This window comes from Musa acuminata, chromosome BXJ2-4, assembly GCF_036884655.1.
Source record: "Musa acuminata AAA Group cultivar baxijiao chromosome BXJ2-4, Cavendish_Baxijiao_AAA, whole genome shotgun sequence".
Taxonomy (NCBI): Eukaryota; Viridiplantae; Streptophyta; class Magnoliopsida; order Zingiberales; family Musaceae; genus Musa; species Musa acuminata.
The window spans coordinates 41,640,683-41,663,060 of record NC_088341.1 but is presented as its reverse complement, the minus strand read 5'-3'; the positions used below and the strand labels follow the sequence as shown (position 1 = coordinate 41,663,060).

The window sequence follows — 22,378 nt, the reverse complement described above, 5'->3', positions numbered from 1 at the left end:
CTGCAGAGCTGTGGAGCGTCTTCTGGTCCGCGCCCAAGGACCAATGCGACAACATGTTGTCGCCCTGCGGTCCCTACGGCGTCTGCTACCCCAGCGAGTCGCCGATATGCAAGTGCTTGCAGGGGTTTCACCCCAAGAATCCCAGGAGCTGGAATCTAAGGGACGGGACGGACGGCTGCGTGAGGAACACGGCGTTGGACTGCCGGAACGGGACTGACGGGTTCATCACGCTCAGCAGCGTAAAGATACCGGAAACGTCGACGTCGTTGGTAGACAGGAGCATGAGCCTGGAGCAGTGCGAGGCTTTGTGCCGGACGAACTGCTCCTGCAAGGCCTACGCCAGTGCCAACATCAGTGGAAGTGAGAGCAGCAGCAGGTGCATCATATGGACGACGGAGCTCACCGATATCAAAATGTACGACAGTGGTTCAGGACAAGGTATCTATGTCAGGCTGGCGGCTGCCGACCTTGGTGCGTTCGATCACTCTGGATCGCAGTCTGCATGAGGAATTGATCTTTTATTGACTTCACGAGATGACGTTTATCTTTCAGGCTCTGAATCAAGCCAGTCTCACCGGAATCATGTGGTCGTGATCGTCATCGTAGTCTCTGCTCTGGCAACCTTTTTCCTACTTTCTGTTGCTTGCTTCGTTTGGAGAAGGAAGAAGAGAAGAAGTACCATCAACACTTGTCTTCTTCTTCTAATTAATTTGTGAGATATACTTTATACCGGTTCAATTTGCTTCACAGATCCCTACATTGACGAAGAAACACACGAACAGGACATGGACCTACCACTATATGATTTGGACACAATAGCCGGCGCCACCGGCAACTTCTCCATGGACAACAAGCTTGGTGAGGGCGGTTTTGGTCCAGTATACAAGGTATAAACGAGCTCAACAGGGTGAAGGTTCGCCAAATTCTCTACTATTGGCAGTCGATGTGCGTCAAGTTAATTGGCCATTGAATGCGATGATTACAGGGTAAGCTGCGGGAGCTACAAGAGATAGCTGTGAAGAGACTATCCGAGACATCCACGCAGGGCCTGGCTGAGTTCAAGAACGAGGTAACGCTAATTGCCAAGCTACAGCACCGTAACCTCGTCCGGCTTCTCGGTTGTTGCATCCAAGCAGGGGAGAGGATGCTGATCTACGAGTACATGCCCCACGGAAGCTTGGATTCCTTCTTGTTTGGTTAGTTAATCTTTCATTCACTACTTCCACTTTCAATCGGAGCTCTCTCGGCTAAAGAATGAATGATGCTGAGACAAGGATAAAGGTGCATTGTTGGACTGGCAAACACGGTAAAACATCATCGTGGGGATTGCTCGAGGCCTTCTGTGCCTCCACCATGATTCTAGATTCAGAATCATTCACAGGGATCTGAAATCTATCAACATCCTTCTTGACAAGGATCTGAACCCCAAGATATCGGACTTTGGCATGGCAAGGATGTTTGGAGGGGACGTAACAGACGCAAGAACCAGGAGAGTCGTCGGGCCGTAGTATGTGCCAACTCTACATCTTACCTCAAGCTGCACATAATGCGAATCTCTCTTATCAGCTTCCCTAACAATGCAGTGGATACATGTCTCCCGAGTACGCCATGGACGGAATCTTCTCGGGCAAATCTGACGTCTTCAGCTTCGGTGTTTTGGTGCTGGAAATCGTAAGTGGCAGAAAGAACAGAGGAATCTATCAATCTTCACACCACCTAAATCTTCTAGCACATGTAAGTGCACCAAAATGTCATCTTTTACATTATACTTCCACTTCAATGCGTACATAATTCTGAACCATAAATACGAAATCGATTTCAGATATGGAGTCTTTGGAATGAAGGTAAAGGGTTGGAATTAGCGGATGCGTCAATGGGGCAGTCGTCGCTTCCCGTGACCGAAGTCATGAAGTGTATAAAGGTGGGACTTTTGTGCGTTCAGGATCGACCAGAAGACAGACCAACGATGTCTTCGGTGGTGGTGATGTAGGGCGGTGACAGTGATCTCCTACCGCAACCAAGACAACCAAGTTTTATCGTTGCAAAAGATCCATCTGAAACCAATTCATCTACAAGAAAGCAAGACTCGTCCACAAACCACGTATCGATGACGATGTTGGAAGGTCGATGAGATGGATGTAAGGGTAGAAACTTACTCACACACTCCCGAGTGCACGATGACCTTGGCGGAGAAGCAGAGCAAAGTAGCTGCTGCTTTTGTTGATGTATGAATGTGATTTAGCCAACGCAATATCCAACCCCAACTATCTCCTGCCATATGAGAAGGCTTCCCAGACTCTCCTTGGAGTTGGTGACATGTTGTTGCAGATGACGACGCCATGATCGGCTGTCGAGCTCTCAGTTTTCTGCACTAGCGAGCGTCATAACCCTCCAATGTTGACTCAGAGGATGCTGTTGCATCCGAGAAGGAACGAGATCGTCGTCGTCGTCGTCGTCATCGTCATCACTGTTCCAAACCACCTAAATTGACATGGTGAGCGTGATGGAATCCCGTCCATGGACGACCGACTTGAAGGAACACTACGCATCCACTCCATCTAGAAGGTCACCCCACGGCCAGGAGTTGGTTGATGCATGCGATTACGTCATCCGAACATTGCTGGACTCCATTTCGTGCCCCAGAAAGAGCTAAACAGAATCAACTGTGTTGACTGTTTTTACTGATCGCGTATCCAATCAGTTGACTTCGACTTGAACGAAAGAAAGCTTCCTTGTAATGTTTTCCAGACGATACTGGATTCATAAGAGTTAGCCTCCAAGAATGTGTAGTAGAGTGTTGAGTCCATCACGTTATCTACGATAAGCACTCCATCAGTTGGCTTTACTTCAGACCTTTAATTTAACCCTGCGTGGCTTTAAGAAATGCTTGGCCGGAGTCTACTTTTAACCAGTCAAAGAACAAGAACGAAGGATCGCCAAGTGAGTCCACCGTAGCCATTTGCCAAGGTGTGTGAATGGATGTCTTGGTGGATGTTGCACGCTGATGAAGACATGTCAGCTATAGTTTTCTCTCTTCAATGCGCATTAGACATCTGTCACGGCCGGTAGACAGAATTTAAGGGACCTTCCATAAAGCTAAGCATTCTGCAACCAAATGGTTTTCGTTGCACGTCACTTGGCTATGGACACCAACATCTTCTCTCTTCCGGTCCTTCTTCTTCTTTCCCTTCTCTTCTCTCAACCTATCCATCGCTCTTCGGCAAGTGATACCATTTCTATCGGTCAATCTCTCTCTGGAAGCCAGACGATGATCGCCAAGGAAGGCAACTTTGAGCTTGGTTTCTTCACTCCAGGTAACTCCGGCAACTCCTACATAGGCATATGGTACAAGAAACTCCCGGGGCAAACTGTTGTTTGGGTGGCAAACAGAGGCAACCCCGTCTCCAACGCCTCCGGTGCAGAGTTGCGTCTCTCCGATAATGGCAATTTAGTCGTCCTCAACAGCTTCAAAGTCCCCGTCTGGTCTTCCAACTCCACCATATCAACCTCGAACGCCAGCGTGGCGGTCCTTCTCGACACCGGAAATCTTGTGCTGAAAGATGGGTCGAACTCGTCCACTCTACTCTGGCAGAGCTTCGATCATCCCACCGACACATGGATGCCAGGTGGATGGCTTGGAGTGAACAAGATCACAGGGGAGTACCAGAGAATCACCTCGTGGGAGAACCCGGAGAACCCTGCGCCCGGGCCTTTCGCTCATAGCATGGACCCTGACGGCTCCAACCAGTATGTTCTCCTGTGGAATAGATCTGAAATCTATTGGAGTGGCGGGCTCTGGAACGGCCAGTACTTCACCGGAGTCCCTGCAACCAAAGAAAGCACTGTGTTCAACTTCACCTTCGTCGACAATCGTGACCGGAAGTTCGCTACGTACACGATCACCGATAGTGCTTTCATAACTCGCTTCGTGATCGACTCCGCCGGGCAGGCCATGCAGTGGTTCTGGCTCAACACGACCCAGGAATGGCAGACAGTCTTCACGCAACCAGTAGCTCACTGCGATGTCTATTCTCTCTGCGGGCCCTTTGGTATCTGCAACCAGAAGAGCTCCCAACTCTGCCAGTGTCTGGTTGGATTTGTGCCGACTTCGATCCATGAGTGGCAGCTGAATGACTGGAACTCAGGATGTAAAAGAAGAACTGGATTACAGTGCGGGAATCGAACCTCGGACAACGGAGAGAAAGATGGATTTCTGTTGATGACCAACGTGGGATTGCCTGCCAACCCAAGGAGATTGACGGCTGGAAGTGATAAAGAATGCAAAGCAGCTTGCTTCAGCAACTGCTCGTGCACCGCATACTCCTTCCAAAATGGATGCTCGATTTGGAGCGGGGCTCTTCGGAACCTTCGGCAGCTTGATGACGGTGACAGCGAGGGTGGCGGTCCTCTTTACATCCGCCTTGCCTCCACCGATCTCCCCAGTTCGAGCGGTAGTTCTCATAAGCTGACTACAGGAATCGTTATAGGAATAGCTGCTGGAGGAGTCGTCATCTCTTTTTTCGTCGTCTTCGTCCTAATTTGGGCTCGTCGAAGAAGGAAAATAACCCAAACGCCAAAGCAAGCAGATGCTTCTTTGGTCCCATTTCCATACAGCGATTTGCAGCGTGCCACCAAGAATTTCTCTGAGAAGCTCGGAGGTGGAGGCTTTGGCGCTGTCTACAAAGGTACTCTGCCAGATTCGGCCGCGGTAGCCGTGAAGAAGCTCGAAGGGCTCAGGCAGGGCGAGAAGCAATTCCGAGCCGAAGTGAGCACACTGGGTGCGGTTCAGCACGTCAATCTTGTTCGTCTTCGTGGCTTCTGCTGTGACAGAGACGAAAGGCTTCTGGTCTACGAGTACATGCCCGGCGGTTCTTTGGACTCGTATCTCTCGGGAGACAACACTGCGGTTCTAGGCTGGAAGCAGAGGTACCAACTACTTCTCGGGATCGCAAGGGGATTGGCCTACCTCCATGAGAGCTGCAGGGAGCGCATCATCCACTGCGACGTGAAGCCGGACAACATACTTCTCGACGCAAACTTCTGCCCCAAAGTAGCAGACTTCGGCATGGCGAAGCTGATGGGGCGCGACTTCAGTCGGGTGCTGACCACCATACGCGGAACCGTAGGCTACCTCGCGCCGGAGTGGCTCTCAGGCCTACCCATCACCCCCAAGGTTGACGTTTACAGCTTCGGCATGATGGTCCTCGAACTGGTGTCGGGAAAGCGGAACTCGTCGCACTCTGATGGGGATAGCGGCGCAGCATTCTATCCTTACTGGGCCGCGAAGCAGATCACGGAGGAGAACACACTGAGCTTGCTGGACTCCAGACTGGAAGAAGCTCCTCCTGATGAGGAAGAACTAACCAGAGTGTGTAGAGTCGCCTGCTGGTGCATTCAAGACGCGGAGTCGAAGAGGCCTACGATGGGGCAGGTTGTGCAGATTCTGGACGGAAGCTTGGAGGTGAACAAGCCTCCGCTGCCGCTGGGACTGAAGATTCTAATGGAAGAGGAGGGCAAGATCGCGTACCAGTTGCCCTCCACCGACCCATCGACCTCCGTAGCTACCGATACGTCCGAGGATTCCGTACCCCTCCATGGAAGATGACCTACTACAGACCAACACTAGTTCTCAAGCTGAAGAAGCTTCATGGTTAAAGACGAACACCTTTTATGGTAAGCTTTATGCTGTACTCTTCCATTCCAATCGTTATAGACCTAATTAAATGTTTGTCCTTTTATCAAACTATATACAGAGAGAGACAGAGTTATCCCTATCTAAGTTCCACCTCTCTCTCTCTCTCTTCGTATCAAATTGGGATGAAAGATATGGTTGAAATAACCAGCAATTTTCAACCTAACCTGTTTCTAAAAATATTTTGTTTAAGATTTTGGTTTCTGATTTCGACTATGATAGTTTTAACATTTTTCTTTACAATTATCTATGGTAAGAAAAGGCTAGGAATTTGACGAGCTAAATAATTATTAACTCCTTTGTGTCATTGTTTTATTGTGATATTTATTTTTTTATCAGTAATTATGTTGGTGATATATTATAATACCCATTACTTTTATATGATTATTATTTTTAAGCAATGGTTAGGAATAGCACATTCATTAAACTTTGTAAGGAAAGATATTGAAGTGTAAATCACTAGCTTAGATTATTTAAATTAAAATTAATGATATTATACTTATCAAATCCTTATAAATCAATTTTTATCTACTTTTAATGTAGATTAAATTAAAAAATCATAATAAATCATTAATCTCATTCAAAATTTCATCATTAATGACTATACAAATCTCATATATATATATATATATATATATATATATATATATATATATATATATATATATATATATATATATATATATATATATATATATATATATATATGACAATAACTTGAATGTTAATTGGCATGTCAAATCATACTTTAACATCGAAAATATATATCAAATTAGACGAATAGACTCCTTAATGTTGAAAGTCCTTGGAATTGTAATGCCACGGCCAATGGAAAAGTCAGGAATATTACAACACTATAATCCTATAGGTGAAAGGCCAAAACCATAATAAAATCTTTTTCAGACCATTTATCACATAAGCCAATCATAATTACTTCACCCATAAAATATTCGTAATTTATTTAATAAATTAATTATATAATTTAGTCAATAATTGATCCATTATGCATTTTCTGTATAGCTCTAAAAAATTGAGAGATAAATGATATGAGCAATTACGACTTAGTAAACATCGTTATTCGCATACCAATCAAAATTTATCATAAATATGTATTTTTAAAAACATATAAACTCTTTATATGTTTTTAAAATATGTATTGATATCAAATATTTTCTTTATGCCCATATAATTTATAAAAAACCTTAAATTTTATATGTATTTTAGAATCATAAGCATTTTAGAACCGTAACTTGTTGAAATAAAATGCATAAATACTTTTCAGAATGACATACATATATTTTAAATCACATAAAATACTTATGATACTTTTCTGATTGAGACACAAGTAAATATATTTTTATAATAAAATATATATGTATAGCTATTGTCATATATCAAAGCATAAAATATTACATTACAAAGACTATAATTTATATAAATGTAGTTAATAGTTTATAAACATAAATATAGTTAGGGTATACATATTATTAGAATAGAAGTCATAGTAAAATCAATAGCTACGATAATGAAATAGTGCTTAGAATTATGCTTAACTCGCATGATATAGGTAACATATTGGTAAGGTCTAAAAGAAATTAGTTCCTAACATATATTCTAATGTATAAACCCTATAAGCAGGGTCCAGATTATAATCATGCTAGTTAGACAACTATCATGTCACAAAAAATAAAAAATATTATATCAATTATTTTTTTAAATAAAGTTTAATTTTTTTAATATTATTTCAAAACTGATGCAATCATATAATATTAGAAATACACACACACACACACACACACACACACACACACACACACATATATATAATCTAAAAATTTATAAAATAATAAATAGCAGTTCAATTTATATACTTTCTCAAATTATAAAAAGTTAAATTCCTTTGCAATAATTTTAAATAACAAAGATTTGTAAACCACGTCAAGCATAAAGCATTTATTGATTCCAAACATATGTATTAATACTTACCCAAATTAGATACTTACCCGAGTTACATAACAACGACACAAGCATATAATTTTGTTTTATGTTCTTATTTTTTCATCATCTATCATTTTTTTTTATTTTTATTCACGATTTAATTATCAAATTAAATAAGAATATCAGGATTCATCAATCGGTAATCCAAAATGCAAATCTAATATATTTTTTCTGAACTTAACTGAATTCATCTTATACCTAATCGAATCCTCTATATATTTTCTCTAATTGTTTATTTTCTTTTCTTTTTCATCTTTTTCTCTTCTCTTCTATTTCTCAAACCTCTCTCTGTCTCTCTCTCTCTCTCTCTCTCTCTTTTTCGTTGCTTCTTCTCTCTCTATCGTCTCCCGTCTCTTCTCTTTTTTGTTCTTCTCTTCCTTCTCTTCCCCCTGTTCCAAATTTTCTTTCTTTCACAACTCTGTCATCAGAAAAGGCCAAGAAATTACCAAATGCTTCTATTATTATTTTGAACCGTTGACCTCGGATGATAAATCCCTGTGATCTCCCGTTGACATTCTCATAGTTTCAAAGTCGTCGAGCACAATGCACGGCTGTGCATGTGAGGGCCACACGTACGGGTCCTCCAAGACACGCATGCATCTTCGCCATGGCGTGCAGTGTGATATATAGAACACCCGCACTTTGATCTGTTTCATATTATATGGCACCGGCCACAGTTTAGCCAACATCTCATCTTCTTATTTCCTCCTCCAACATCATCAGCATTGCTCTCACCTCTTACTTATCCTTAAAGCTAGTGACTAAGATAAGGCTGATGAGACGGAAGAAGAAACAAACAATTATAATAGCTTTGTGCCTCCCCCACAAATGTCCTCTCCTAATTCACATATTCTCCACCACCATATTAAGCTTCGTGGGTTTTGTGCCCGCGAAGGGAAACATACTACTCATTGATAAATGACGTGTCACGCACTTGGATCAATCTACGTAGCGTGTTGATCTTAGTCCTCCTCATCCCTTCCCTTTGGATCAATCTTCCCAATGAAAAGGAAAAGGTTTTGATAGTGGTTTTATAAGATGCTCGATATAAATCTTATGTTGCACGTTGTTGCATGTTCGTAGAGCAAATGTATTAGGAGGAAACTAAATCTCAATAAACGAAAGAGTATCTATCACGAAGAAAAAAAATTTCTAATAATTATGTTTGATTATTTTATAAATATTTTATATATTTTTAATTTTATATCTATGTGAGAGAAAAATACATAATTACTTTATGATTTATATGATAGGATATATAAGAGAATTTGTAATTCAATGATTTCATAATTGATCATATGATGATGAATTTAGCTTTTTTGTATAGATGTATGAATAAGAGTTGCCGAACTACTTATTAAAGTTACTTTGTCTCTCATTTGATCAATTTTGTCTCCCGCCTTGAGCATAAGATCATTGGTGCCTTAAGCACACTTTTTAATATTTTTCAACCTTCATCAAGATTCAAGGAAATAAGAACTTAGTAGTATATAGAAGGCTCTTACATCTTTCTATATATTTTCATTCATTTGATCTTTTTGATCTTCAGTAATATTAGGATCTTGTAAATCATACTCGAGAAATTTTTTTATCAAATTTTATAATCATTATGAAATAAATAAAGTTTTCATTTTAATAATCCAAAAATAATAAATTTTACCTTTGATGATAGGAAGAAATTGATTATGGACACTTACTCCAATACTTGTCATTTTTATTTTTTTTAATATACTGATTTTTTTTTAAATCACGTACTCCTATTAATCTTTTTTTCAAACCAAGCTTGGAAATCACACTTATTGGTTTTTTTTTTTACGGAACTTTAGGTAGTAGGAGAAGAAAACAGTAAAAGAAATTGAAGAATACCTATTTATATAGATTGATGGAAGAATACCTATTTATATTAGCCAAAAGATAGAATATAAATTTTTTAAATGATAAAAAAATCTACTATATCCCAATAAATCATTTTATCCTCGTCTATTTATTTTAATCTAATTTTTATTTATTGAATTATAATTATTTAAATTAATCTTATCAAGAAAACACTTTTATCTAGTTAATCTTCCATTCACTACTTCCTCTTTCAATCGGACCTCTCTCAGCTGAAGAATGAATAATTCTGAATCTGTAATCAGACAAGGCTAAAGGTGCATTGTTGGACTGGAAAATACGGTACAACATCATCGTGGGGATTGCTCGAGGCCTTCTGTACCTCCACCATGATTCTAGATTCAGAATCATTCACAGGGATCTGAAAGCTAGCAACATCCTTCTTGACAAGGATATGAACCCCAAGATATCGGACTTTGGCATGGCAAGGATGTTTGGAGGGGACGAAACAGACGCAAGAACCAGGAGAGTCGTCGGGACGTAGTACGTGCCAACTCTAGATCTTACCTCAAGGTGCACGTAATGCGAATCTCTCTTATCATCTTCCCTAACAATGCAGCGGATACATGTCTCCCGAGTACGCCATGGACGGAATCTTCTCGGTGAAATCTGACGTCTTCAGCTTCGGTGTTTTGGTGCTGGAAATCTTAAGTGGCAAAAAGAACAGAGGAGTCAATCAATCTTCTAGCACATGTAAGTGCACCGAAATGTCATCTTTTACATTATACTTCCACTTCAATGCATACATAATTCTGAACCTTAATTACGAAATCGATTTCAGATATGGAGTCTTTGGAACGAAGGTAAAGGGTTGGAATTAGCGGATGGGTCAATGGGGCAGTCGTCGCTTTCCGTGGCAGAAGTCATGAGGTGTATAAAAGTGGGACTTTTGTGCGTTCAAGCGCGACCAGAAGACAGACCAACGATGTCGTCGGTGGTGGTGATGTTGGGCGGTGACAGTGTTCTCCTACCGCAACCAAGACAACCATCTTTTATCATTACATCTGAAACCGATTCATCTACGAGCAAGCAAGACTCGTCCACAAACCACGTATCGATGACGACGATGTTGGAAGGCCGATGATAGTGAGCTGGAAAGCGTATGCGAGGGTCAGAAAACGTTTGTGTACACTAAGCATTTTGGTTTTGGCTTGGGATTGATGTGAAGACTAATCCGAAGAATGCAAAAGCTCTATGAGTTCGGAGTCATGGGAATTAGAGAATAGTTTATGGTGAATATAATAATCGAAACATATCAAGACTTCTTCCTGCCTCCATTCGACCCACCCACCTTAATTAAGCGGTTGGAACATATCAAGACGTCATTGAAGTACTTTGTTTAGCTTGACGATGAAAAACTGTTAAAATAGTGACAATCATGGAGTTCCTACCTCATTGTGGAGTTCGTAAAATTTTTTATCGCCTTCTCTTCTGGCTGCTTTATAGAATTTGGTCTTTGCCTTCAGAAAATTCTGTCTTCTTCTTCTTCTTCTTCTGCTCCCTCCCCGCTAGAAGGAGATCAATCCGTAGTGGTTGAATCTCAATTGAGGATGGATTCTTTAGAAGACAATGAAGAATCAAATGTTGATCCTTGGATTTGAACACAGTATTTTAACCTGATTAGAAAAAGTCATCGGTTAACCGACGCCGAAGACGAAGGCGGCTGACCCCGTCGTGTCAACACATGCCAGCTTGAAGTGATGCGTCCACCATCACGTCTACTTAGAATCGACGGTCACGATGCTTCAACAAATGTCCTCAAGCCCTAATGGTGTGTCGTTTAGTCTAATGATTGTCTTGGAAAGATTGAGAACAATTTGACTAAGTTTCATCTTGGCACAAATAATTCATCTAATGTTGCCATTACACATTTAACGACTCTCTATAACCTTCAAATTATATTACTTAAATAAATTAACTACAGATATGTTATGCAATCACTAGTATTTTTTATCTTCTTGTACTCGGCAAAATTTATCCTCTTTTCCTAGATTACCTATGGAGGTCCCCATTAATTAAATAAACCTTTCGCTTTATTCCAGTAAACTATTTAGAATTTGGTGTGGTTTACCTAAAAACAAAGTCAGGTTATGGAAGAAAGATGAAAATATTGATCATTCTAGACATATAGCCACAAATGAACAAGTAAATGGAAAACGTGTATTTTGATGTTATGTCAAAATGTTACGAAAGTGATGCATGATGGTGGGTGGAGGAAACTAATAGTTTCAAAGGGAATGAGTAGATATTTTGATAAACATGTTATGTGAGAGTTTGAGCTGCCTATATTGTTGATTGCTATTGCATTGAAGGGTTGTGGTAATAGGAGAATAGCAAAACTAAAGTGAAGGGGGCTTCTTGATGGAGCGATCTTTCTCTGCATAAGAGTATATCAATAATTGGAAGCAGTGATAACGAACGGATCTTATATAGTACCAATAAGTACTTAATTTCTTACCGTATTTATTTCTTACATATCTAGATATCTTATTTACAACAACAAATTATCATAATTTATGCATTGGCTTTTCACTATGCATTGGTCTATAATAAAACGAGTCTTGCGATATCTAAAAAGCTCTCGGTCGTAAGATTTTTTTTCATAAACACTCATTACTTCATCTTTATGCCTTCATCGATACTGATTAGGCAAACAATATTGATGATAGTTAATCTACATCAGTCTACATTATCTTATTTAGAGCAAATCCAATCAATTATAGTTTCAAGAAATAAAAAATAATTATAAGATCTACCACTAAAGTTTAATACTGAACCATCGCTAACATTGCTGTATAACTCAACTAGGTCATCAATCGACTACAGGAACTTGACATCACTTTCCAATCTACTCCTATAATATACTATAATAATGTCAATACCACCTACCTACGTACCAATCCATTATTTGACTCATATACGAAATACATTGTTATCGATTTCCACCTTGTAAAAGATCAAGTTATCATATATCAATTATATGTTTCTTACGTATATACTTTCAAGTAATAAACTCTCTCATAAAACCTTTCACTCGTACAATATTTCAATTACATCGCTGTAAGATTGACATTATTGATAAAAACTTAATTTTACGAAGGTTATGATAAAAGATCATGAAGATAATGACATCCTTATATTCCTTGTGTCCTCAAATCAATTAATGATTTAAGAATCAATCATAAATTTGAGTACTTCATCTAATTGCATGATTTGAATATATAATTAAATAAAATCTATTACTCAAAATTTATATAAATATTTATTATCTTAATAAATAAAACAGATTCTTTTCGTAATATATTTCTCAATTGAAAAATGATGCATTGCTTCGACAACTATGTCTAGGTAATTTCATAGTTAACATCTCAATGTCATGACTCATATTTGATGGATCAAAGAAGTTGGAGACTTTTTTTATTGGATAAGAGATTGATTTAAATTTTTTAATTAATTTGAAGTCGTCGCTCAGAGAAAGTCAAAATTTTGAAATGACCGAGTGGTAATCTAAGAGAGAAAAGTCAAAGTGTGATTGGTGATGGCCAATTTGTCTGACGGATAGCGCTGCCTTCAAAATTTGTCTGAAACTTAGGACTAGTGATTGGTGATGGCCAGGCGGATGAGGAAGGGCTCGGCGCTTCTCTACCTTCTCACTGCTTCTATCCTCTGTTCCCCCACCATTGGAGACGACACTGTCACACCCGCCCGACCTCTCGTCGACGACGGAGGAACCACCTTAATTTCCGCTAGTGGCAGCTTCGAGTTGGGCTTCTTTAGCCCCGCAGGTTCCAGCAACCGCTATATCGGCATATGGTACCACCGCATCCCGGTCCAGACAGTGGTGTGGGTTGCCAACCGCCAGCGGCCGGTCACCGGCAGTTCCGGAAAGCTGTCCTTGGAGACGGACGGAGCACTCGTGATCACCGATGGCAAGAACTCCACCGTCATCTGGTCCTCGGGCTCGCTGGTCCTTGGGAACCCAGTGGCGCGGCTCCTCGACAACGGGAACTTCGTCGTGGAGGAGGAGGGCAGTGACGACGACCAGAGCAGCTTTGCTTGGCAGAGCTTCGACTTCCTGACGGACACGCTTCTGCCGGGCATGAAGATTGGGTGGAACCTAACGAGCGGGCTGGACCGCAACCTCACGGCTTGGAGGAGCGTCAGCGATCCGGCGCCGGGCGTGTATGCCAACGGCATCGACAAGAACGGGAATCCCCAAATATTTCTGTGGTCCAGGAGCCATCCGTACTGGCGTGGGGGGTCATGGAACGGCCGCCAGTTCGGTGGCGTCCAACAGATGATGACCGGCAACGTGTTCGACAAGAAGTTCGTGGTGGACGCCCGCGAGATCGTGTACTCGTTCTACATGCGCGACCCCTCGGTCGTCTCAAGGCTGGTCATGAACCAGTCGGGCATCCTGCAGCGCCTCGTGTGGCACGAAGACAGCGAGATGTGGAGCGTCTTCTGGTCCGCGCCCCAGGACCAGTGCGACTACAGGTTGTCGCCCTGCGGCCCCTACGGCGTCTGCTATCCCAACGAATTCGCGATGTGCAAGTGCTTGCAGGGGTTTCACCCCAAGAATCCCAGCAGATGGAGTCAGAGGGATGGGACGGATGGATGCGTGAGGAACACGGCGTTGGACTGCCGGAACGGGACCGATGGGTTTATCACACTCAGCAGCGTGAAGATACCGGACACGTCGACGTCGATGGTGGTCAGGAGCATGAGCCTGGAGGAGTGCGAGGTTTTGTGCCGGAGGAACTGCTCCTGCAAAGCCTATGCCAGCGCCAACATCAGTGGGACCGGGAGCGGCAGCGGGTGCATCATATGGACGACGGAGCTCACCGATATCAAAATGTACGACAGTGGTTCAGGACAAGATATCTATGTCAGGCTGGCGGCTGCCGACCTTGGTACGTTCGATCACTTATCATGGTAGTCTGCGTGAGGAACTGATCTGTTTTTTACTTAACGAGATGACGTTTATCTTTCAGGCTCTGAATCAAACCAGTCTCACCGGAATCATGTGGTCGTGATCATCATCGTAGTCTCTGCTCTGGCAACCTTTATCCTGCTTTCTGTTCCTTGCTTCGTTTGGAAAAGGAAGAAGAGAAGAAGTACCATCAACGCTTGTCATCTCCTTCTACTTAATTTGTGAGATATACTTTTTACCGGTTCAATTTGCTTCACAGATCGCTACATTGACGAAGAAACGCACGAACAGGACATGGACCTACCACTATATGATTTGGACACAATAGCAGACGCCACCGGCAACTTCTCCACGGACAACAAGCTTGGTGAGGGCGGTTTTGGTCCAGTATACAAGGTATAAACGAGCTCAACAGGGTGAAGCTTCGCCAAATTCTCTACTATTGACAATCGATGTGCGTCAAGTTAACTGGCCATTGTATGCGATGATTACAGGGTAAGCTGCGGGAGCTAAAAGAGATAGCTGTGAAGAGGTTATCCGAGACATCGACGCAGGGCCTGGCTGAGTTCAAGAACGAGGTAACGCTAATTGCCAAGCTACAGCACCGTAACCTTGTCCGGCTTCTCGGTTGCTGCATTCAAGCAGGGGAGAGGATGCTGATCTACGAGTACATGCCCCACGGAAGCTTGGATTCCGTCTTGTTTGGTTAGTTAATCTTCCATTCAATACTTACATTTTCAATCTGAGCTCGCTCAGCTGAAGAATGATTGATGCTGAATCTGTAATCAGACACGACTAAAGGTGCAATGTTGGACTGGCAAACACGGTACAACATCATCGTGGGGATTGCTCGAGGCCTTCTGTACCTCCACCGTGATTCTAGATTCAGAATCATTCACAGGGATCTGAAAGCTAGCAACATCCTTCTTGACAAGGATATGAACCCCAAGATATCGGACTTTGGCATGGCAAGGATGTTTGGAGGGGACGAAACAGACGCAAGAACCAGGAGAGTCGTCGGGACGTAGTACGTGCCAACTCTAGATCTTATCTCACGGTGCACGTACTGCGAAGCTCTCTTATAATCTTCCCTAACAATGCAGTGGATACATGTCTCCCGAGTACGCCATGGACGGAATCTTCTCGGTGAAATCTGACGTCTTCAGCTTCGGTGTTTTGGTGCTGGAAATCGTAAGTGGCAAAAAGAACAGAGGAGTCTATCAATCTTCACACCACCTAAATCTTCTAGCACATGTAAGTGCACCAAAATGTCATCTTTTACATTATGCTTCCACTTCAATACATACATAATTCTGAACCTTAATTACGTAATCGATTTCAGGTATGGAGTCTTTGGAATGAAGGTAAAGGGCTGGAATTAGCGGATGCGTCAATGGGGCCGTCGTCGCTTCCCGTGGCCGAAGTCATGAAGTGTATAAAGGTGGGACTTTTGTGCGTTCAAGATCGACCAGAATACAGACCAACGATGTCGTCGGTGGTGGAGATGTTGGGCGGTGACAGTGCTCTCCTACCGCAGCCAAGACAACCAGGTTTTATCGTTGCAAAAGATTCATCTGAAACCAATTCATCTACAAGCAAGCAAGACTCGTCCACAAACCACGTATCGATGACGATGTTGGAAGGTCGATGAGATGGATGTAATAGTAGAAAGTTATTCACACACGATGTCCTTTGTGGAGAAGCAGAGCAAAGTAGCTGCTGCTTTTGTTGATGTATAAATGTGATTTAGTCAACGCAGTATCCAACCCCAACTATCTCTGATCGTATGAGAAGGCTTCCCCGACTCTCCTTCGAGTTGGCGGCATTTTCCAGATGACGACGCCATGATCTGCTGTCGAGCTCTCACAAGAAGACGAATACTAGCGAGCGTCATTGCCGTCCATTGTTGACTCAGAGGATGCTGTTGCATCCGAGAAGGATCGCGGTTGTCGTCGTCGTCTTCATCGTCATCACTATTCGAAACCACCTAAATTGACATGGTGAGCGTGATGGAATCCCGTCCATGGACGACCGAATTTAAGGAACACTACGCATCCACTCCAACTAGAAGGTCACCACACCACGGCCAGGTGTTGGTTGATGCATGCGATTACGTCATCCGAACACTGCTGGACTCAATTTCCTGCCCCAGAAAGAGCTAAATAGAATCTTCCTTGTAATGTTTTCCATACGATAATGCATTCATAAGAGTTAGCCGTCAGGAATGTGTAGTAGAGTTCTTAGTCTATCACGTTATCTACGATAAGCACTTCATCAGTTGGCTTTACTTCAGACCTTTAATTTAACCCTGCGTGGCCTTAAGAAATGCTTGGCCGGAGTCTAGAAGATTGATCTTTTAACCAGTCAAAGAACAAGAACGAAGGATCGCCAAGTGAGTCCACCGTAGCCATTTGCCAAGGTGTGTGATTGGATGTCTTGTTGGATGTTGCATGCTGATGAAGACATGTAAGCTATAGTTTTCTCTCTTGAATGCGCATTAGACATCTGTCACGGTAGATAGAAAGACTTTAAGGGACCGTCCATAAAGCTAAGCGTTCTGCAACCAAAGGGTTTTCGTCGCACGTCACTTGGCTATGGACACCAACATCTTCTCTCTTCCGGTCCTTCTTTCCCTTCTCTTCTTCTCTCAACCTATCCATCGCTCTTCGGCAAGCGATACCATTTCTATCGGTCAATCTCTCTCTGGAAGCCAGACGATGATCGCCAAGGAAGGCAACTTTGAGCTGGGCTTCTTCGCTCCAGGTAACTCCGGCAACTACTACGTAGGCATATGGTACAAGAAACTCCCGGGGCAGACTGTTGTTTGGGTGGCAAACAGAGGCAACCCCGTCTCCAACGCCTCCGGTGCAGAGTTGCGTCTCTCCGATGATGGCAATTTAGTCGTCCTCAACAGCTTCAAAGTCCCCGTCTGGTCTTCCAACTCTACCATATCAACCTCGAACGCCACCGTGGCGGTCCTTCTCGACACCGGAAATCTTTTGCTGAAAGATGGGTCGAACTCGTCCACTCTATTCTGGCAGAGCTTCGATCATCCCACCGACACATGGATGCCGGGAGGATGGCTTGGAGTGAACAAGATCACAGGCGAGTACCAGAGCATCACCTCGTGGGAGAACCCGGAGAACCCTGCGCCCGGGCCGTTCGCTTAGTGCATGGACCCTGACGGTTCCAACCAGTATGTTATCCTGTGGAATGGATCTGAAATCTATTGGATTTGCGGGCTCTGGAACGGCCAGCACTTTACCGGAGTCCCTGGAACCACAGAAAGCACTGCGTTCAACTTCACCTTCGTCGACAACAGTGACCGGAAGTTCGCTACGTACACGATCACCGATAGTGCTTTCATAACTCACTACGTGATCGACTCAGCCGGGCAGAGCAGGCAGTGGTACTGGCTCAACACGACCCAGGAATGGCAGACAGTCTTCACGCAACCATTAGCTCACTGCGATGTCTATTCTCTCTGCGGTGCCTTTGGCATCTGCAACCAGAAGAGCTCCCAACTCTGCCAGTGTCTGGTTGGATTTGTGCCGACTTCGATCCATGAGTAGCAGCTGAATGACTGGAACTCAGGATGTAAAAGAAGAACTGGATTACAGTGCGGGAATCGAACCTCGGACAACGGAGAGAAAGATGGATTTCTGTTTATGCCCAACGTGGGATTGCCTCCCAACCCAAGGAGATTGACGGCTGGAAGTGATAAAGAATGCAAAGCAGCTTGCTTGAGCAATTGCTCGTGCACCGCATACTCCTTCCAAAATGGATGCACGATTTGGAGCGGGGCTCTTCGGATCCTTCGGCAGCTTGATGATGGTGACAAAGAGGGTGGTGGTCCACTTTACATCCGCCTTGCCACCACCGATCTCCCCAGTTCGAGCGGTAGTTCTCATAAGCTGACTACAGGAATCGTCATAGGAATAGCTGCTGCAGGAGTCGTCATCTCTTTTTTCGCCGTCTTCGTCCTAATTTGGGCTTGTCGAAGAAGGAAAATAACCCAAACGTCAAAGCAAGCAGATGCTTCTTTGATCCCATTTCCATACAGCGATTTGCAGCGTGCCACCAAGAACTTCTCTGAGAAGCTGGGAGGTGGAGGCTTTGGCGTTGTCTACAAAGGCACTCTGCCAGACTCGGCCGTGGTAGCCGTGAAGAAGCTCGAAGTGTGCTCAGGCAGTGCGAGAAGCAATTCTGAGCAGAAGTGAGCACACTGGGTGCGGTTCAGCATGTCAATCTTGTTCGTCTTCGTGGCTTCTGCTGCGACAGAGACGAAAGGCTTCTGGTCTACGAGTACATGCCCTACTACAGACTTCGGCATGGCGAGGATTCGATACCCCTCCAAGGAAGATGACCTACTGCAGACCAACACTAGTTCTCAAGCTGAAGCTTCACGGTTAAAGACGAACACCTTTTATGGTAGCTTTATGCTGCACTCTTCCATTCCAATGCTTACATACTTCAAATCGTAATAGACGTAATTAAATGTTTGTCTATTGATCAAACTATATACAGAGAGAGAGAGAGAGAGTACTCTAGAGAGAGAGGGACTCTCTCTCTCTCTGTCTCTCTTTCTCTTTCTCTTCGTATCAAATTGGCATGAAAGATATGGTTGAAATAACCAGCAATTTTCAACCTAAAGTTTGTCATGTCAAATTATTCAAGGCCTCAATCAAGCTGTGGATTTCTGATATCTTACTGCATTTTGGTCCGAACTTGACCTAAGACATATCATCTGGAGCTACTGTAGTAACTTTGTTTAGTCTGAATCGTTGACTTATAATATTAAAATTAAAATTAATAATAATATACACATCAAATATGTATATATATATATATATATATATATATATATATATATATACACGTCAAATAATTTTTATAAACAAAACTTATAATAGATAAGTAGGCCCATTCCTTGATTACCACTATCTCATCGTCAAGCAAGCCTCTTTCTAAAAATAATTTTTTTAAAACTCTGATTTCTAATTTCCACCATGATGGTTTTAATATGCTTTCATTTTTCTTTGACAATTATCTATTGGTAAGAAAAGGATAAGAATTTGACGAGCTAAATAATTATTAACTCCTTTTTGTCATTGTTTTTTTGTGATATTTATTTTATCAGTGATTATGTTCGATCATGCAAGTGTTGTGATATATTATAATACTCATTACTTTTATATTATTATTATTATCAAGCGATAGTTTTGAATAGTATATTCATTAAACTCTTGTAACGAAAGATGTTGAAGTGTAAATCACTAGCTTAAAATATTTAAGTTAAAATTAATGATATTATACTTATCAAATCCTGATAAATCAATCTTTATCTACTTTTAATATAGATTAAATTTAAAAAATCATAATAAATCATTAATCTCATTCAATCAGATCACCCAAAATTTCATCATGAATGACTATACAAATCTTATAGATATATTATAGTCATGGATATATATATATATATATATATATATATATATATATATATATATATATATATATATATATATATATATATATATATATATATATCCATGACTATAATATATATATATATCCATGACTATATATCCATGACTATACAAATCTCATGGATATATTATAGTCATGGATATATATATATATATATATATATATATATATATATATATATATATATATATATATATATATATATATATATATATATATATATATATATATATATATATATATATACAAATCTCATAGATTTTATATATATATATATATATATATATATATACAAATCTCATAGATTATATATATATATATATATATATGACAATAACTTGAATGTTAATTGGCATGCCAAATCATACTTTAATATCCAAAACATATATCAAATTGCTTGTAGATGAATAGACTCCTTAATGTTGAAAGTCCTTGGAATTGTAATGCCACGGCCAATGGAAAAGTAAGGAATAGTACAACACTATAATCCAATAGGTGAAAGGCCAAAACCATAATAAAATCTTCTTCAGACCATTTACCACATAAGCCAATCAATAATTACTTCACCCATAAAATATTCGTAATTTATTTAATAAATTAATTATATAATTTAGTCAATAATTGATCCATTATGCATTTTCTGTATAACTCTAAAAAATTGAGAGATAATGATATGAGCAATTAAGACTTAGTAAACATCGCATACCAATCAAAATTTATCATAAATATATTTTTAAAAACATATAAACTCTTTATATGTTTTTAAATTATGTATTGATATCAAATATTTTCTTTATGCCCATATAGTTTATAACAAAACTTAAATTTTATATGTATTTTAGAATCATAAGCATTTTAGAATCGTAACTTGTTGAAATAAAATGCATGAATACTTTTCATAATGACATACATATATTTTAAATCGCATAAAATACTTATAATACTTTTCTGATTAAGACACAAGTAAATATATTTTTATAATAAAAAATATATGTATAGCTATTGTCATATATCAAAGCATAAAATATTATGTTACAAAAACTATAATTTATATAAATGTAGTTAACGGTTTATAAACATAAATATGGTTAGGGTGTACATATTAGAATAGAAGTCATAGTAAAATCAATAGCTACGATAATGAAATATTGCTTAGAATTATGCTTAACTCCCATGATATAGGTAACATGTTGGTAAGGTCTAAAAGAAATTAGTTCCTAAAATATATTCTAATGTATAAACCCTATTAGCAGGGTCCAGATTATAATCATGCTAGTTAGGCAACTATCATGTCACAAAAAATAAAAATATTATATTAATTATTTTTTTTAAAAAAAATAAAGTTTAAATATTTTTTTAATATTATTTCAAAACTGATGCAATCATATATCATTTTTAAAAAAAATATAATATTAGATATATATATATATATATAAATTTAAATAAAAATTGTCTAAAAATTTATAAAATAATAAATAGCAGTTCAAGTTATATACTTTCTCGAATTATCAAAAGTTAAATTCCTTTGCAATAATTTTAAATAACATAGATTTGTAAGACACGTCAAGCGTAAGCATTTATTGATTCCAAACATATGTATTAATACTTACCCAAATTAGATACTTACCCGAGTTACATAACAACGACACAAGCATATAATTTTGTTTTATGTTCTTATTTTTTCATCATATATCATTTTTTTTTAATTTTATTCACGATTTAAATATCAAATTAAATAAGAATATCAGGATTCATCAATCGGGAATCCAAAATGAAAATCTAATTTATTTTTTGAACTTATCTGAATTCATCTTTATACCTAATCGAATCCTCTATATATTTTCTCTAATTGTTTATTTTCTTTTCTTTTTCACCTTTTTCTCTTTTCTCTCTCTCTCTCTTTCTCTCTTTTCTTCCTTGCTTCTTCTCTCTCTACCGTCCCGTCTCTTCTCCTTTTTCTTTTTCTCTTCCTTCTCTTCCCCCCGCTCCAAATTTTCTTTCTTTCACAACTCTGTTATCAGAAAAGGCCAAGAAATTTCCAAATGCTTCCATTATTATTTTGAACCGTTGACTTCGGATGATAAATCCCTATGATCCCCCGTTGACATTCTCATAGTTTCAAAGTCGTCGAGCACAATGCACGGCTACGCGTGTGAGGGCCACACGTACGGGTGCTCCAAGACACGCATACATCTTCGCCATGGCGTGCAGTGTTATATATAGAACACCCGCACTTTGATCTGTTTCACATTATATGGCACCGGCCACAGTTTAGCCAACATCTCAACTTCTTATTTCCTCCTCCAACGTCATTAGCATTGCTCTCACCTCTTACTTATCCTTAAAGCTAGTGACTAAGATAAGGCTGATGA

The 22,378-nt window shown here is 40.5% G+C and overlaps 4 protein-coding genes and 2 pseudogenes across 5 annotated transcripts; all 6 read left to right on the top strand.

Moving 5' to 3' along the window:
* The first annotated feature begins 53 nt into the window (after positions 1-53).
* LOC135608802 (S-locus-specific glycoprotein S13) lies at positions 54-506 on the top strand. The gene has a single exon (XM_065101844.1). It carries the CDS (start codon positions 54-56, stop codon positions 504-506), a length of 453 nt encoding a protein of 150 aa, XP_064957916.1.
* A 266-nt stretch (positions 507-772) lies between these two features.
* Positions 773-2,386, top strand: LOC135610955 (receptor-like serine/threonine-protein kinase SD1-8; annotated as a pseudogene).
* Positions 2,387-3,133: 747 nt separating this feature from the next.
* Positions 3,134-5,857, top strand: LOC108952566 (G-type lectin S-receptor-like serine/threonine-protein kinase At2g19130). The gene has a single exon (XM_065106084.1). The coding sequence runs from the start codon at positions 3,143-3,145 to the stop codon at positions 5,603-5,605; it is 2,463 nt and encodes an 820-aa protein (XP_064962156.1). The 5' UTR covers positions 3,134-3,142; the 3' UTR covers positions 5,606-5,857.
* A 2,440-nt stretch (positions 5,858-8,297) lies between these two features.
* On the top strand, positions 8,298-10,667 carry LOC135608801 (receptor-like serine/threonine-protein kinase SD1-8; annotated as a pseudogene).
* Positions 10,668-13,172: 2,505 nt separating this feature from the next.
* Positions 13,173-16,309, top strand: LOC135610951 (receptor-like serine/threonine-protein kinase SD1-8). Of its 2 annotated transcripts, none has more exons than XM_065106083.1 (7): positions 13,173-14,496; positions 14,578-14,700; positions 14,776-14,912; positions 15,011-15,221; positions 15,318-15,543; positions 15,620-15,770; positions 15,859-16,309. In XM_065106083.1, exons 1-7 carry the CDS (start codon positions 13,191-13,193, stop codon positions 16,165-16,167), a joined length of 2,463 nt encoding a protein of 820 aa, XP_064962155.1. In that variant the 5' UTR covers positions 13,173-13,190; the 3' UTR covers positions 16,168-16,309. The 2 variants fall into 2 exon arrangements, with proteins under 2 accessions (XP_064962155.1, XP_064962154.1); XM_065106082.1 differs by having other exon boundaries at positions 15,306-15,543; positions 15,859-16,307.
* Positions 16,310-17,689: 1,380 nt separating this feature from the next.
* Positions 17,690-18,736, top strand: LOC135608800 (G-type lectin S-receptor-like serine/threonine-protein kinase At2g19130). Its single transcript, XM_065101843.1, has 2 exons — positions 17,690-18,055; positions 18,137-18,736. The coding sequence occupies exons 1-2, from the start codon at positions 17,690-17,692 to the stop codon at positions 18,734-18,736; spliced, it is 966 nt and encodes a 321-aa protein (XP_064957915.1).
* Positions 18,737-22,378: the final 3,642 nt, after the last annotated feature.

What these genes read in the sequence shown, in the direction of transcription:
- LOC135608802 (XM_065101844.1), top strand. Translation starts at nt 54, where the DNA reads ATGTTGTCGCCCTGCGGTCCCTACGGCGTCTGCTACCCCAGCGAGTCG.
- LOC108952566 (XM_065106084.1), top strand. Translation starts at nt 3,143, where the DNA reads ATGGACACCAACATCTTCTCTCTTCCGGTCCTTCTTCTTCTTTCCCTT.
- LOC135610951 (XM_065106082.1), top strand. Translation starts at nt 13,191, where the DNA reads ATGGCCAGGCGGATGAGGAAGGGCTCGGCGCTTCTCTACCTTCTCACT. An exon ending in AGGAGAGTCGTCGGGACGTA is followed by an intron (nt 15,544 to 15,619) that starts GTACGTGCCAAC and finishes CTAACAATGCAG; the next exon opens with TGGATACATGTCTCCCGAGT. An exon ending in ACCTAAATCTTCTAGCACAT is followed by an intron (nt 15,771 to 15,858) that starts GTAAGTGCACCA and finishes AATCGATTTCAG; the next exon opens with GTATGGAGTCTTTGGAATGA.
- LOC135608800 (XM_065101843.1), top strand. Translation starts at nt 17,690, where the DNA reads ATGGACCCTGACGGTTCCAACCAGTATGTTATCCTGTGGAATGGATCT. An exon ending in CCCAACTCTGCCAGTGTCTG is followed by an intron (nt 18,056 to 18,136) that starts GTTGGATTTGTG and finishes ACTGGATTACAG; the next exon opens with TGCGGGAATCGAACCTCGGA.